The sequence below is a fragment of the Globicephala melas genome, chromosome 16 (genome assembly GCF_963455315.2).
Source record: "Globicephala melas chromosome 16, mGloMel1.2, whole genome shotgun sequence".
Lineage (NCBI taxonomy): Eukaryota > Metazoa > Chordata > Mammalia > Artiodactyla > Delphinidae > Globicephala > Globicephala melas.
In genome coordinates, this window is record NC_083329.1 from 15,775,248 (window position 1) to 15,791,259 (window position 16,012).

A 16,012-nucleotide genomic window follows, 5' to 3' on the forward strand; every position below is an offset into this window, starting at 1 on the left:
TGGAACAACTCCTACAGAACACCTACTGAAGGCTGGCAGAAGACCTCAGACCTCCCAAAAGGCAAGAAACTCCCCACGTACCTGGGTAGGGCAAAAGGAAAAAAGAATAAACAGAGACAAAAGAATAGGGACGGCATCTGCACCAGTGGGAGGGAGCCGTGAAGGAGGAAAAGTTTCCACACACTAGGAAGCCCCTTCGCCGGCGGAGACTGCGGGAGGCGGAGGGGGGAGCTTCGGGGCCGCGGAGGAGAGCACAGCAACAGGGGTGCGGAGGGCAAAGCGGGGAGATGCCCGCACAGAGGATCGGTGCCGACCGGCACTCACCAGCCCGAGAGGCTTGTCTGCTCCCCCGCCGGGGCGGGCGGGGCTGCGAGCTGAGGCTCTGAGGCTCGGGTTTCGGTTTCGGACGGAGCGCAGGGAGAGGACTGGGGTTGGCGGCTTGAACATAGCCTGAAGGGGTTAGTGCACCACAGCTAGCCGGGAGGGAGTCCGGGGAAAAGTCTGCACCTGCCGAAGAGGCAAGAGACTTTTTCTTCCCTCTTTGTTTCCTGGTGAGTGAGGAGAGGGGTTTAAGAACGCTGCTTAAAGGAACTCCAGAGACGGGCGCGAGCCGCGGCTGAAAGCGCGGACCCCAGAGACGGGCGCGAGCCGCGGCTGAGGGCGCGGACCCCAGAGGCGGGCGGGAGACGTTGGGGCTGCTGCTGCCGCCACCAAGGGGCCTGTGTGCGAGCGCAGGTCGCTCTCCACGCCCCTCTTCCGCGGAGCCTGTGCAGCCCGCCACTGCCGGGTTCCCGGGATCCGGGGACGACTTCCCCGGGAGGGCGCACGGCGGGCCTCGGGCTGGTGCAGGGTCACGCCGGCCTTTGCCGCCGCAGGCCCGCCCCGCATTCCGTGCCCCTCACTCCCCGCCGGCCTCAGTACGCCAGAACCCCCGAATCAGCGGCTCCTTTAACCCTGTCCTGTCTGAGCAAAAAACAGACGTCCTCCAGCGACCTACACGCACAGGCGGGGCCAAATCCAAAGCTGAGCCCCTGTGAGCTGTGAGAACAAAGAAGAGAAAGGGAGATCTCTCCCAGCAGCCTCAGAAGCAGCGGATTAAAGCTCCACAATCAACTTGATGTACCCTGCATCTGTGGAACACCTGAATAGACAACGAATCATCCCAAATAGAGGAGGTGGACTTTGGGAGCAAGATCTATGATTTTTTTCCCTATTCCTCTTTTTGTGAAGGTGTATGTGTATGCTTCTGTGTGAGATCTTGTCTGTATAGTCTTGCTTCCACCATTTGTCCTAGGGTTCTATCCGTCCATGGTTTTTTCTTAAAATTTTTTTCTTAATAATCAATTTTAATTTTAAGAACGTTATTATACTTTACCTTCGTCCTTTCTTTCTTTCTTTCTTTCCTTCCTTCCTTCCCTCCTTTAGACAACGAATCATCCCAAATTGAGGAGGTGGTCTCTGACAGCAAGATTTATGATTTTTCCCCCTTTACCTCTTTTTGTGAGGGTGTATGTGTACGCTTCTGTGTAAGACTTTGTCTGTATAGCTTTGCTTCCAACATTTGTCCTAAGGTTCTATCCGTCCCTTTTTTTTTTCTAATTAAGAATTTTTTAATTCAATAACTTTATTATACTTTATTTTATTTTTACTGTATCTTCTTTCTTTCTGTTTTTCCTTCTTTCCCTCCTTCCTTCCTTCCTCCCTCCCTCCTTTCGTTCCTTCTTGCCTTCTTTCCTTCTTTGCTTCTTTCTTTCTTTCTTCCTTCCTTCCCTCCTTTCCTTCTTTCTTTCCTCATACTTCTACTAATTCCCTCTACTTTTTCTCCCTTTTATTCTGAGCCGTGTGGATGAAAGGCTCTTGGTGCTCCAGCCAGGAGTCAGGGCTCTGCCTCTGAGGTAGGAGAGCCAACTTCAGGACACTGGTCCACAAGAGACCTCCCAGCTCCACATAATATCAAACGGAGAAAATCTCCCAGAGACCTCCATCTTAACACCAGCACCCAGCTTCACTCAACGACCAGCAAGCCACAGTGCTGGACAACCTGTGCCAAACAACTAGCAAAACAGGAACACAACCCCACCCATTAGCAGAGAGGCTGCCTAAAATCATAATAAGGCCACAGACACCCCAAAACACACCACCAGACGTGAACCTGCCCACTAGAGAGACAGGATCCAGCCTCATCCACCACAACACAGGCACTAGTCCCCTCCACCAGGAAGCCTACACAACCCACTGAACCAACCTTAGCCACTGGAGACAGACATCAAAAACAGGAGGAACTACGAACCTGCAGCCTGCAAAAAGGAAACCCCAAACACAGTAAGATAAGCAAAATGAGAAAACAGAAAAACACACAGCAGATAAAGGAGCAAGATAAAAATGCACCAGACCTAACAAATGAAGAGGAAATAGGCAGTCTACCTGAAAAAGAATTCAGAATAATGATAGTAAGGTTGATCCGAAATCTTGGAGATAGAATGGACAATAGAATGGACAAAATGCAAGAATCAGTTAACAAGGACCTAGAAGAACTAAAGATGAAACAAGCAACGATGAACAACACAATAAATGAAATTAAAAATACTCTAGATGGGATCAATAGCAGAATAACTGAGGCAGAAGAATGGATAAGTGACCTGGAAGATAAAATAGTGGAAATAACTACTGCAGAGCAGAATGAAGAAAAAAGAATGAAAAGAACTGAGGACAGTCTCAGAGACCTCTGGGACAACATTAAACGCACCAACATTCGAATTATAGGGGTTCCAGAAGAAGAAGAGAAAAAGAAAGGGACTGAGAAAATATTTGAAGAGATTATAGTTGAAAACTTCCCTAATATGGGAAAGGAAATAGTTAATCAAGTCCAGGAAGCACAGAGAGTCCCATACAGGATAAATACAAGGAGAAATACGCCAAGACACATATTAATCAAACTGTCAAAAATTAAATACAAAGAAAGCATATTAAAAGCAGCAAGGGAAAAACAACAAATAACACACAAGGGAATCCCCATAAGGTTAACAGCTGATCTCTCAGCAGAAACCCTACAAGCCAGAAGGGAGTGGCAGGACATACTGAAAGTGATGAAGGAGAAAAACCTGCAGCCAAGACTACTCTACCCAGCAAGGATCTCATTCAGATTTGATGGAGAAATTAAAACCTTTACAGACAAGCAAAAGCTGAGAGAGTTCAGCACCACCAAACCAGCTTTACAACAAATGCTAAAGGATCTTCTCTAGGCAAGAAACACAAGAGAAGGAAAAGACCTATAATAACGAACCCAAAACAATATAGAAAATGGGAATAGGAACATACATATCGATAATTACCTTAAATGTAAATGGACTAAATGCTTCCACCAAAACACACAGATTAGCTGAATGGATACAAAAACAAGACCCTTATATATGCTGTCTACAAGAGACCCACTTCAGACCTAGAGACACATACAGACTAAAAGTAAGGGGATGGAAAAAGATATTCCATGCAAATGGAAACCAAAAGAAAGCTGGAGTAGCAATTCTCATATCAGACAAAATAGACTTTAAAATAAGGACTATTAAAAGAGACAAAGAAGGACACTACATAATGATCAAGGGATCGATCCAAGAAGAAGATATAACAATTGTAAATATTTATGCACCCAACATAGGAGCACCTCAATACATAAGGCAAATACTAACAGCCATAAAAGGGGAAATCAACAGTAACACATTCATAGTAGGGGACTTAAATACCCCACTTTCACCCAAGGACAGATCATCCAAAATGAAAATAAATAAGGAAACACAAGCTTTAAATGATACATTAAACAAGATGGACTTAATTGATATTTATAGGACACTCCATCCAAAAACAACAGAATACACATTTTTCTCAAGTGCTCATGGAACATTCTCCAGGATAGATCATATCTTGGGTCACAAATCAAGCCTTGGCAAATTTAAGAAAATTGAAATTGTATCAAGTATCTTTTCTGACCACAACGCCATGAGACTAGATATCAATTACAGGAAAAGATCTGTGAAAAATACAAACACATGGAGGCTAAACAATACACTACTTAATAATGAAGTGATCACTGAAGAAATCAAAGAGGAAATCAAAAAATACCTAGAAACAAATGACAATGGAGACACAACGACCCAAAACCTGTGGGATGCAGCAAAAGCAGTTCTAAGGGGGAAGTTTATAGCAATACAAGCCCACCTTAAGAAGCAGGAAACATCTAGAATAAACAACCTAACCTTGCACCTCAAGCAATTAGAGAAAGAAGAACAAAAAAACCCCAAAGCTAGCAGAAGGAAAGAAATCATAAAAATCAGATCAGAAATAAATGAAAAAGAAATGAAGGAAACAATAGCAAAGATCAATAAAACTAAAAGCTGGTTCTTTGAGAAGGTAAACAAAAGTGATAAACCACTAGCCAGACTCATCAAGAAAAAAAGGGAGAAGACTCAAATCAATAGAATTAGAAATGAAAAAGGAGAGGTAACAACTGACACTGCAGAAATAAAAGAGATCATGAGAGATTACTACAAGCAACTCTATGCCAATAAAATGGACAATCTGGAAGAAATGGACAAATTCTTAGAAATGCACAACCTGCCAAGACTGAATCAGGAAGAAATAGAAAATATGAACAGACCAATCACAAGCACTGAAATTGAAACTGTGATTAAACATCTTCCAACAAACAGAAGCCCAGGACCAGATGGCTTCACAGGCGAATTCTATCAAACATTTAGAGAAGAGCTAACACCTATCCTTCTCAAACTCTTCCAAAATATAGCAGAGGGAGGAACACTCCCAAACTCCTTCTACGAGGCCACCATCACCTTGATACCAAAACCAGGCAAGGATGTCACAAAGAAAGAAAACTACAGACCAATATCACTGATGAACATAGATGCAAAAATCCTCAACAAAATACTAGCAAACAGAATCCAACAGCACATTAAAAGGATCATACACCATGATCAAGTGGGGTTTATTCCAGGAATGCAAGGATTCTTCAATATACGCAAATCTATCAATGTGATACACCATATTAACAAATTGAAGGAGAAAAACCATATGATCATCTCAATAGATGCAGAGAAAGCTTTTGACAAAGTTCAACACCCATTTATGATAAAAACCCGGCAGAAAGTAGGCATAGAGGGAACTTTCCTCAACATAATAAAGGCCATATACGACAAGCCCACAGCAAACATCATCCTCAATGGTGAAAAACTGAAAGCATTTCCACTAAGATCAGGAAAAAGACAAGGGTGCCCACTCTCACCACTCTTATTCAACATAGTTTTGGAAGTTTTAGCCACAGCAATCAGAGAAGAGAAGGAAATAAAAGGAATCCAAATCGGAAAAGAAGAAGTAAAGCTGTCACTGTTTGCAGATGACATGATCCTATACATAGAGAATCCTAAAGATGCTACCAGAAAACTACTAGAGCTAATCAATGAATTTGGTAAAGTAGCAGGATACAAAATTAATGCACAGAAATCTCTGGCATTCCTATATACTAATGATGAATAATCTGAAAGTGAAATCAAGAAAACACTCCCATTTACCATTGCAACAAAAAGAATAAAATATCTAGGAATAAACCTACCTAAGGAGACAAAAGACCTGTATGCAGAAAACTATAAGACACTGATGAAAGAAATTAAAGATGATACAAATAGATGGAGACGTATACCATGTTCTTCGATTGGAAGAATCAACATTGTGAAAATGACTCTACTACCCAAAGCAATCTATAGATTCAATGCAATCCCTATCAAACTACCACTGGCATTTTTCACAGAACTAGCACAAAAAATTTCGCAATTTGTATGGAAACACAAAAGACCCCGAATAGCCAAAGCAATCTTGAGAACAAAAAAAGGAACTGGAGGAATCAGGCTCCCTGACTTCAGACTATACTACAAAGCTACAGTTATCAAGACGGTATGGTACTGGCACAAAAACAGAAAGATAGATCAATGGAACAGGATAGAAAGCCCAGAGATAAACCCATGCACATATGGACACCTTATCTTTGATAAAGGTGGCAGGAATGTACAGTGGAGAAAGGACAGCCTCTTCAATAAGTGGTGCTCGGAAAACTGGACAGGTACATGTAAAAGAATGAAATTAGAACACTCCCTAACACCATACACAAAAATAAGCTCAAAATGGATTAAAGACCTAAATATAAGGCCAGAAACTATCAAACTCTTAGAGGAAAACATAGGCAGAACACTCTATGACATAAATCACAGCAAGATTCTTTCTGACCCACCCCCCTAGAGTAATGGAAATAAAAACAAAAATAAACAAATGGGACCTAATGAAACTTCAAAGCTTTTGCACAGCAAAGGAAACCATAAAAAAGACCAAAAGACAACCCTCAGAATGGGAGAAAATATTTGCAAATGAAGCAACCGACAAAGGATTAATCTCCAAAATTTACAAGCAGCTCATGCAGCTCAATAACAAAAAATCAAACAACCCAATCCAAAAATGGGCAGAAGACCTAAATAGACATTTCTCCAAAGAAGATATACACACTGCCAACAAACACATGAAAGAATGCTCAACATCATTAATCATTAGAGAAATGCAAATCAAAACTACAATGAGATATCATCTCACACCAGTCAGAATGGCCATCATCAAAAAATCTAGAAACAATAAATGCTGGAGAGGGTGTGGAGAAAAGGGAACCCTCTTGCACTGCTGGTGGGAATGTGAATTGGTTCAGCCACTATGGAGAACAGTATGGAGGTTCCTTAAAAAACTACAAATAGAACTACCATATGACCCAGCAATCCCACTACTGGGCATATACCCTGAGAAAACTGAAATTCAAAAAGAGTCATGTACCAAAATGTTCATCGCAGCTCTATTTACAATAGCCCGGAGATGGAAACAACCTAAGTGCCCATCATCGGATGAATGGATAAAGAAGATGTGGCACATATATACAATGGAATATTACTCAGCCATAAAAAGAAACGAAATTGAGCTATTTGTAATGAGGTGGATAGACCTAGAGTCTGTCATACAGAGTGAAGTAAGTCAGAAAGAAAAAGACAAATACCGTATGCTAACACATATATATGGAATTTAAGAAAAAAAAAAATGTCATGAAGAACCTAGGGGTAAGGCAGGAATAAAGACGCAGACCTACTAGAGAACGGACTTGAGGTTATGGGGAGGGGGAAGGGTGAGCTGTGATGGGGCGAGAGAGAGTCATGGACATATACACACTAACAAACGTAGTAAGGTAGATAGCTAGTGGGAAGCAGCCGCATGGCACAGGGATATTGGCTCGGTGCTTTGTGACAGCCTGGAGGGGTGGGATAGGGAGGGTGGGAGGGAGGGAGACGCAAGAGGGAAGAGATATGGGAACATATGTATATGTATAACTGATTCACTTTGTTATAAAGCAGAAACTAACACACCATTGTAAAGTAATTATACCCCAATAAAGATGTTAAAAAAAATATATATATATAGCAGAGGGAGGAACACTCCCAAACTCATTCTACGAGGCCACCATCACCCTGATACCAAAACCAGACAAGGATGTCACAAAGAAAGAAAACTACAGGCCAATATCACTGATGAACATAGATGCAAAAATCCTCAACAAAGTAGTAGCAAACAGAATCCAACAGCACATTAAAAGGTGCATAAAAGGTGTATGCACCATGATCACGTGGGGTTTATTCCAGGAATGCAAGGATTCTTCAATATATGCAAATCAATCAACGTGATACACCATATTAACAAACTGAAGGAGAAAAACCATATGATCATCTCAATAGATGCAGAGAAAGCTTTTGACAAAATTCAATACCCATTTATGATAAAAACCCTGCAGAAAGTAGGCATAGAGGGAACTTTCCTCAACATAATAAAGGCCATATATGAAAAACCCACAACCAACATCGTCCTCAATGGTGAAAAACTGATACCATTTCCACTAAGATCAGGAACAAGGCAAGGTTGCCCACTCTCACCATAGTTTTGGAAGTTTTATTCAACATAGTTTTGGAAGTTTTAGCCACAGCAATTCAACATAGTTTATTCAACATAGTTTTGGAAGTTTTAGCCACAGCAATCAGAGAAGAAAAGGAAATAAAAGGAATCCAAATCAGAAAAGAAGTAAAGCTGTCACTGTTTGCAGATGACATGATAGTATACATAGAAAATCCTAAAGATGTTACCAGAAAACTACTAGAGCTAATCAATGAATTTAGTAAAGTAGCAGGATACAAAATTAATGCACAGAAATCTCTGGCATTCCTATACACTAATGACGAAAAATCTGAAAGTGAAATCAAGAAAACACTCCCATTTACCATTGCAACAAAAAGAATAAAATATCTAGGAATAAACCTACCTAAGGAGACAAAAGACCTGTATGCAGAAAATTATAAGACACTGATGAAAGAAATTAAAGATGATACAAATAGATGGAGAGATATACCATGTTCTTGGATTGGAAGGATCAACATTGTGAAAATGACTCTACCACCCAAAGCAATCTACAGATTCAATGCAATCCCTATCAAAATACCACTGGCATTTTTCACAGAACTAGCACAAAAACTTTCGCAATTTGTATGGAAACACAAAAGACCCCGAATAGCCAAAGCAATCTTGAGAACAAAAAACGGAGGTGGAGGATTCAGGCTCCCTGACTTCAGACTATACTACAGTAATCAAGACAGTATGGTACTGGCACAAAAACAGAAAGATAGATCAATGGAACAGGATAGAAAGCCCAGAGATAAACCCACACACATATGGTCACCTTATCTTTGATAAAGGAGGCAGGTATGTACAGTGGAGAAAGGACAGCCTCTTCAATAAGTGGTGCTCGGAAAACTGGACAGGTACATGTAAAAGTATGAGATTAGATCACTCCCTAACACCACACACAAAAATAAGCTCAAAATGGATTAAAGACCTAAATGTAAGGCCAGAAACTATCAAACTCTTAGAGGAAAACATAGGCAGAACACTCTATGACATAAATCACAGCAAGATCCTTTTTGACCCGCCTCCTAGAGAAATGGAAATAAAAACAAAAATAAACAAATGGGACCTAATGAAACTTCAAAGCTTTTGCACAGCAAAGGAAACCATAAAAAAGACCAAAAGACAACCCTCAGAATGGGAGAAAATATTTGCAAATGAAGCAACTGACAAAGGATTAATCTCCAAAATTTATAAGCAGCTCAATAACAAAAAATCAAACAACCCAATCCAAAAATGGGCAGAAGACCTAAATAGACATTTCTCCAAAGAAGATATACACACTGCCAACAAACACATGAAAGAATGCTCAACATCATTAATCTAAATTAGAGAAATGCAAATCAAAACTACAATGAGATATCATCTCACACCAGTCAGAATGGCCATCATCAAAAAATCTAGAAACAATAAATGCTGGAGAGGATGTGGAGAAAAGGGAACTCTCCTGCACTGTTGGTGGGAATGTAATTGATACAGCCACTGTGGAGAACAGTATGGAGGTTCCTTAAAAAACTACAAATAGAACTACCATATGACCCAGCAATCCCACTACTGGGCATATACCCTGAGAAAACCATAATTCAAAAAGAGTCATGTACCAAAATGTTCATTGCAGCTCTATTTACAATAGCTCGGATATGGAAACAACCTAAGTGTCAATCATCAGATGAATGGATAAAGAAGATGTGGCACATATATACAATGGAATATTACTCAGCCATAAAAAGAAACGAAATTGAGCTCTTTGTAATGAGGTGGATAGACCTAGAGTCTGTCATACAGAGTGAAGTAAGTCAGAAAGAGAAAGACAAATACTGTATGCTAACACATATATATGGAATTTAAGGGAAAAAAATGTCATGAAGAACCTAGGGGTAAGACAGGAATAAACACACAGACCTACTAGAGAATGGACTTGAGCATATGGGAAGGGGGAAGGGTAAGCTGTGACAGTGAGAGAGAGGCATGGACATATATACACTACCAAACGTAAGGTAGATAGCTAGTGGGAAGCAGCTGCATAGCACAGAGAGATCAGCTCGGTGCTTTGTGACCGCCTGGAGGGGTGGGATAGGGAGGGTCGGAGGGAGGGAGATGCAAGAGGGAAGAGATAATGGGAACATATATATATGTATACCTGATTCACTTTGTTAAAAAAATAAAATAAAATAACCAACAAGGACCTACTGTATAGCAATGGGAACTGTGCTCAGTATTCTGTAATAACCTAAATGAGAAAAGAATCTAAGAAAGAATAGATATATGTATAACTGAATCACTTTTCTGTACACCTGAAACTAACACAACATTGTAAATCAACTATGGTCCAATATAAAATAAAAATTTTAAGCAAAGTCACTGGGGGTCTCTGGGACCTGTAGGACACCCAGAGTTCCTGCTGTGTCCAGTGTGGGGATTCTGGCTTATTGAGAGCACTGGGGACCTACAGAGGCCCGAGGCCTATTAAAGGACCTCAGAGCCTTTGCAAGCGGAGGTGACGGCTGTACATGGCTGGGACCATGGACTTGAGTGGAACTTCAGATCCGCTAGGGCAAGAGGCAGCAGGGGGCAAAGAAGATCCAGAGATCAGAGTGGCAGGTGACAAATAAAGGCATTCCTCTGTGAGGGCTTATGAAGAACACTGTGTGTATGTACATGTATATACATGCATGTGTATAACACACATTTATATCCATGTAGCTGTATATGTGTATGTATATAAGACACATATATAAAATATTTATACATAGGGCTTCCCTGGTGGCACAGTGGTTGAGAGTCTGCCTGCCGCTGCAGGGGACACAGGTTCGTGCCCCGGTCCGGGAAGATCCCACATGCCGCGGAGCGGCTGGGCCCGTGAGCCATGGCCGCTGAGCCTGCGCGTCCGGAGCCTGTGCTCCGCAACGGGAGAGGCCACAACAATGAGAGGCTCGTGTATCACAAAAAAAAAAAAAAATTATACATAAAATATATGTATACACATATATGTATGTGCATATACACACATCAGCTGACTTGTGAGTAAAATTATGACTCATTACATATATATATATATTTATAGGATGTATATGTGTATGAGCACACAAACAGAAATGCATCATTTTTAAAGTGCTCTCAGTAACAGAGGACCACTTACTCTTTTTAGATCACAGAAATGAGGCTCCAAGAAGCATGGTGAATTCTCCTGGCTGTGTGGTCACCAGGGACAGAACTGGGAGAAGGACCCAGGGTTCTTCCTACCACCTCATGCTCTTAACCTGTCTCCACCTTCACTAGCCCTTTCTCCCAGCTGACAGCCACACACAGTAACAGCAAATCTTTTTTTTTTTTAACTTGCATTTAAGTTTCCACCTGGGACATTATCATGTAATAAGGGGCAGCTTTGAGAAGGGAATTCTTTTCACCCGCTGCACTCGGCTGGGCTTTTGGAAGGCGGGCCACAGCCTCTCTCTCTGTGAGGTCAAGAGCAGGCCCAACCCTTCAAGGGACGATTCCGAGAGCAGCTAGCTTCATCCTAACCACGGCAGCATCTGATCATCTGATCGTACTTACTTGAAAACCATCCTCTTGATTCTTGCCTTCACTTCCTGTTGGGTTGAAAACGCATCCATGGGGAATTCCAGACGAGGGGAGGAGCTGAACTGGATGGCTCCCACCTTGACCTGCAGTGGGAGACAGAGGGCCCTGGGGCCCGAGAGCAGGGTCAAGACACAAACATCCCTAAGAGGAAAGAAGGGACGAGAAAGGTTAACGGCCCTGCCTCCGGCCCACTCACAAATACCAGTGCTGGTATTTCTCTCATGTCCTTAAAAGAAGGTTCCAGGGGCTTCCCTGGTGGCGCAGTGGTTGAGAGTCCGCCTGCCGATGCAGGGGACGCGGGTTCGTGCCCTGGTCCGGGAAGATCCCACATGCCGCGGAGCGGCTGGGTCTGTGAGCCATGGCCACTGAGCCTGCGCGTCTGGAGCCTGTGCTCTGCAACGGAAGAGGCCACAAAAGTGAGAGGCCCGCGTACCACAAAAAAAAAAAAAAGGTTCCAAAGACTGAGAGGACAATCTGGAAGGAGACGGTCACATCTGCCCATGCTCCACAATGACCACCACCAATTTGACCCCCATTCCGACAGCTCTCTTGGCGGAGCTGTGAGCTTTAGGGTCTCTGCTCACACTTACTGCCTCCCAGGAAGAAGCACTGTTTTAAGCCTTCTCAACTCTTTATTACATTTAACCCACAGAGGTGCTATTCCTACCCACATTACTGCTGGAGAAACTAAAACAAAGAGGATACAGGACTGGCCCAGGGCTAGTAAGATAGGAGCGCAGCCTTTGGACTTGGTGCCTGTGATCTTCACTAAGCCTGTTATGCCGATCACCTTCTCAGCCAGCACACGACTTCAGCTAAACCCCCAACCAGGGGTGTCACAGAAGCTATCCGCAGCCTCCACACACCCATCCTTGGTTGGGGGGCCCGCCCTTCCAGGCCTCCTCCTGCCAAGCTAGGGAAAGGCCAGATCTCCAGGCCACAGTCAGACTGGGGGGCAAGCAGCTCCCTAATCGGAGACGAGCGCTATTGGAGCTGAAGTAGCGGAGGTTGTGAGAGCCACTGGCGAGTCCTGATTTCGCATCCTCATTCAGAAGGCCATGGGAGAAAATCCAATGCCTTACAAAACTGGAGAAGGGAAACTGAGTAAAGTCATTCCCTGGATCCTTAAGATTAGTGTGTGTCAAGCAGAGAAGGGTTTAGACATTTAAGCTTCCTCTTGAGGGCCTAACCCCTGCACCTAGTCATTGGCTCTCTAAACTCCCGGAGAAACTACATTCTCAGTTACTATTCTCACAATTAACCCCGATTCTGGCCAAGATTGTAAATGGGCCAAGTGATTCATATTTAAACAACGACGCTGATTTTTTTCCTGCTCTGTGAGTTCCTTCACTGCTGATCGCTTAACAGGCCTGGCGCTTGGGAGCCGATCAAAGCACTTGGCCACAGCAGGCCAGCTGCATCTGCTTCCAGGGAGCACAGCCCATTGGACCTTCCTCCCACAGGAAGTTCTGAGGAGGAGCTGTTGGGAATCTTAAATAGGAAGAAATTTAAGTCTTGGGTGGGCATGTGAGGGAGAGGGATACCGGAAAGCAGAGTAGTAGAGAACCTCAGGAAGGAGTTTCTGAAAAGCGACCCGTTTAAAATCTCCCTTGAATTTAGCATGTGATAAAGGGAGCATCTCAAACCACTGGGAAAAGATGGTACAGTCAGTAAGTGATACTGGGACAACTGGATAGCCATCTGCAAAAGAATAAAGGATAAATTGCAAATGGATTCAAGATTTAAATGTCAAAAATGTAACCATAAAAGTTCTAGAAAACTTGGGAGAATTCCTTCGTAACTTCAAAGTAGAAAAGACTTGCAATCCAGCAGTCGTAAAGGAAAACTGATAAATCTGACTACGTGAAGAAAACTTCTACAGGGCAAAACATACCATAACACAACCAAAAAATGAAGACAAAATGAAGTTATCTGCAACTCACGTCAGAGACAAAGGGTTAGTTTCCCCAATATATAGAGAGTGTCTAGGAATTGATATGTGTAAAGACCAACAATCCAACAGGAAAATGGGCCAAGGCTATGAACAGGGATCACAGAACAGGAAATACAGAACGGCTCTTTAATAAGAAAAGATGCTTGATCGTGTTGCACTGAGAGGTAGCAAAAAGCCAGATACAATGTTTGCAGGGGGAAACCAGTATTCTCAAACACTGCTATAAGAACATAAATGTTACGGCAGCCACAGAGAGAAATTTGTCAATATTTATTGAAAATTACTAATGCATGGGGCTATCGGGAATTTATCCTACAGCTATATACTTCTACATGTGTGAAATGACATATTTACAAGCTCACAATATATTTGTAATAGTGGATGTCCATCAATAAGGGTTGGTTAACTAAACCTTGGTAAATCCTTACAATGGAACATTAATCAGCTATAAAAAATGATATAGTGTATATGCCTATATTAAGACCTATATTACCTATCTACCTAGATATGGAAAGACTTCCAAGATAATGTGAAGAGAAAAAGGCAAGGGATAAAACTGTGTGTATAGCATGCTACCCTTTGTGTTAAAAGGGCAAAAATTAGAATATATATTCATATTGCTTATATTTGCATGAAGCGATTCTGTAAGGATGCTCAAGACAGCAGGGGGACGGGGCTGGGCAAATAGAAAATGTGTGACCGGGAGGGATATTTTTCATTGAACGTCTTTTTTTTGGAACCATGTGAATGAATGAATTAGTTTAAAAACTCCCTTGAGACCAACAGCTGGGTGTATTTATTTAAATTAAACAGGAAGGAGCCAACTTCAAAACAAAACAAGATGGAAACAGCTGGAGTCAGTAGTCAAGGCATTTAATTTAATTGGTGGTTTGGGAGCAAAATAGTTACCTTTTATCTTCGGTTTACTGTACGCTCAGAAGCAAGCCCGCCCAGATTTCTCACCACACTGTAATCACTCTGCTGCAATCATTATATTAGAGCCAGGAAGTGAACTTCTCAGCTTAAGGGTTGAGAGGAAGACTTTTTAAACACCTTAAATCCACCTCAAAACAGAGCCTCCATAAAAAGCCTTAATTTATAGCTACTTAAAAATTTCTTCCTGGAAAGTAAAATTAGGTGCAAATCAAATCTCTTGTACATGGAGATAAGACGATGACACCAAAATGCAGCAGCAAACACACAAAACCTGAAGCCACAAGTCAGACTGAAGCATCTGAAATCACCCTAATGCAAAAACCCTTCGCCAGCAATTCCATCGAGTCTGAGCAGCTTGGAGGTGGAGGTTCTCGTTTGCTCGTGAAATAGACACCCAACTCCTTTGCTCAACAGGTCTTGCTGTGAGAAAGTTTTCTCAGGACAAGCCAAATACAGTTCCCTCAACACTCAGACTATGTCCTCTTAATAAAAGAGAGCCGCTAGGCACCCTCTTTCCCATGAAAATGATAATCAGGTTCCCTCACATGGAAAAGTCCAGGCCTCTCAATGTTCTGTCTCCTTGCTGTGGGCACTGTCTGCTTTGCCAATATCTAACCTAAAAAATGCCACATTCTAGACGTGGTTTGGCAACATTGAGATTAAATTCCCTGAAATCTGGGGACCTGTGTGTTGAGACAGTTGCTCCCAACAGCATCACCCATCAAGTTTTTCTGTCATAGTTTTCTTACCCTCTCTTTGAGGATGCTGAATTCCATCAGCACCCACCACTTCCGCATACACAGATACACATACACACACCACCATGTTGCCTGCTGTCCACGTGCTACGTGGTTGCGACAGCAGAATGTGAAGTCCTGGGCTGAGAGTCAAGAGCACCAGTTCTTCCAAGCTTAGCTCTCTTCTAAGATTGCTGTGTGACCCTAGGCAGTCACTTAGCCTCTCTGAGCCTGTTTCTTCAGTTGTAAAACATTCTCTAATAATCCATACAACTCTTCCCTTCCAACCTGCCATCCGCTGGGGTCTCCAGGCCACCCATTTCAGGACATATTATATCCATGCCAAGGTCAACAGTGTTTGATCTTTATGGCTCTTCCTCCATGAAAAAATTAGTGAAACTTCATAGAGGATCACTTCCTTTCAAAATCAGGGCCCTGTGTGTAGGAGGGTAGAGATTCAGCTGCCCTTGGCCCTGACCCTCTGAGGGTCTGTGATGGGTTGACTTCACGGTTGGAACTTCCAGGCTGTTCATGCCTCGATGGAATGATGTCAGCTATAACCATGCAAGACAGCCTGAGGTCCAGGGTAATGTGCTCACTCTCCACAAATGACATGTCATTCTGGAGAAAATCTGGCCCTCATTAAAAGCCATTATTTTGCTCCTAAATCCTAGAAGTTTTTCTAGGATTAACCCAGGAATGCCATCTTGGAAAACCACTTTCTTCCCCGACCTGTATGTGACTAGCCCCTAATTCAAGTAATTAT

At 42.5% G+C, this 16,012-nt stretch overlaps 1 protein-coding gene across 1 annotated transcript in view; it reads right to left on the reverse strand.

Annotated features, from left to right (window-relative positions):
- LOC132593621 (von Willebrand factor A domain-containing protein 2-like) overlaps positions 1–16,012 on the reverse strand; it is a 54,067-nt gene that overhangs the window by 21,651 nt on the left and 16,404 nt on the right. Inside the window, exon 4 of the mRNA XM_060286334.1 lies at positions 11,593–11,702. Coding sequence (XP_060142317.1) covers positions 11,593–11,702 — 110 coding nt within the window. The remainder of the gene's footprint in view (positions 1–11,592; positions 11,703–16,012) is intronic.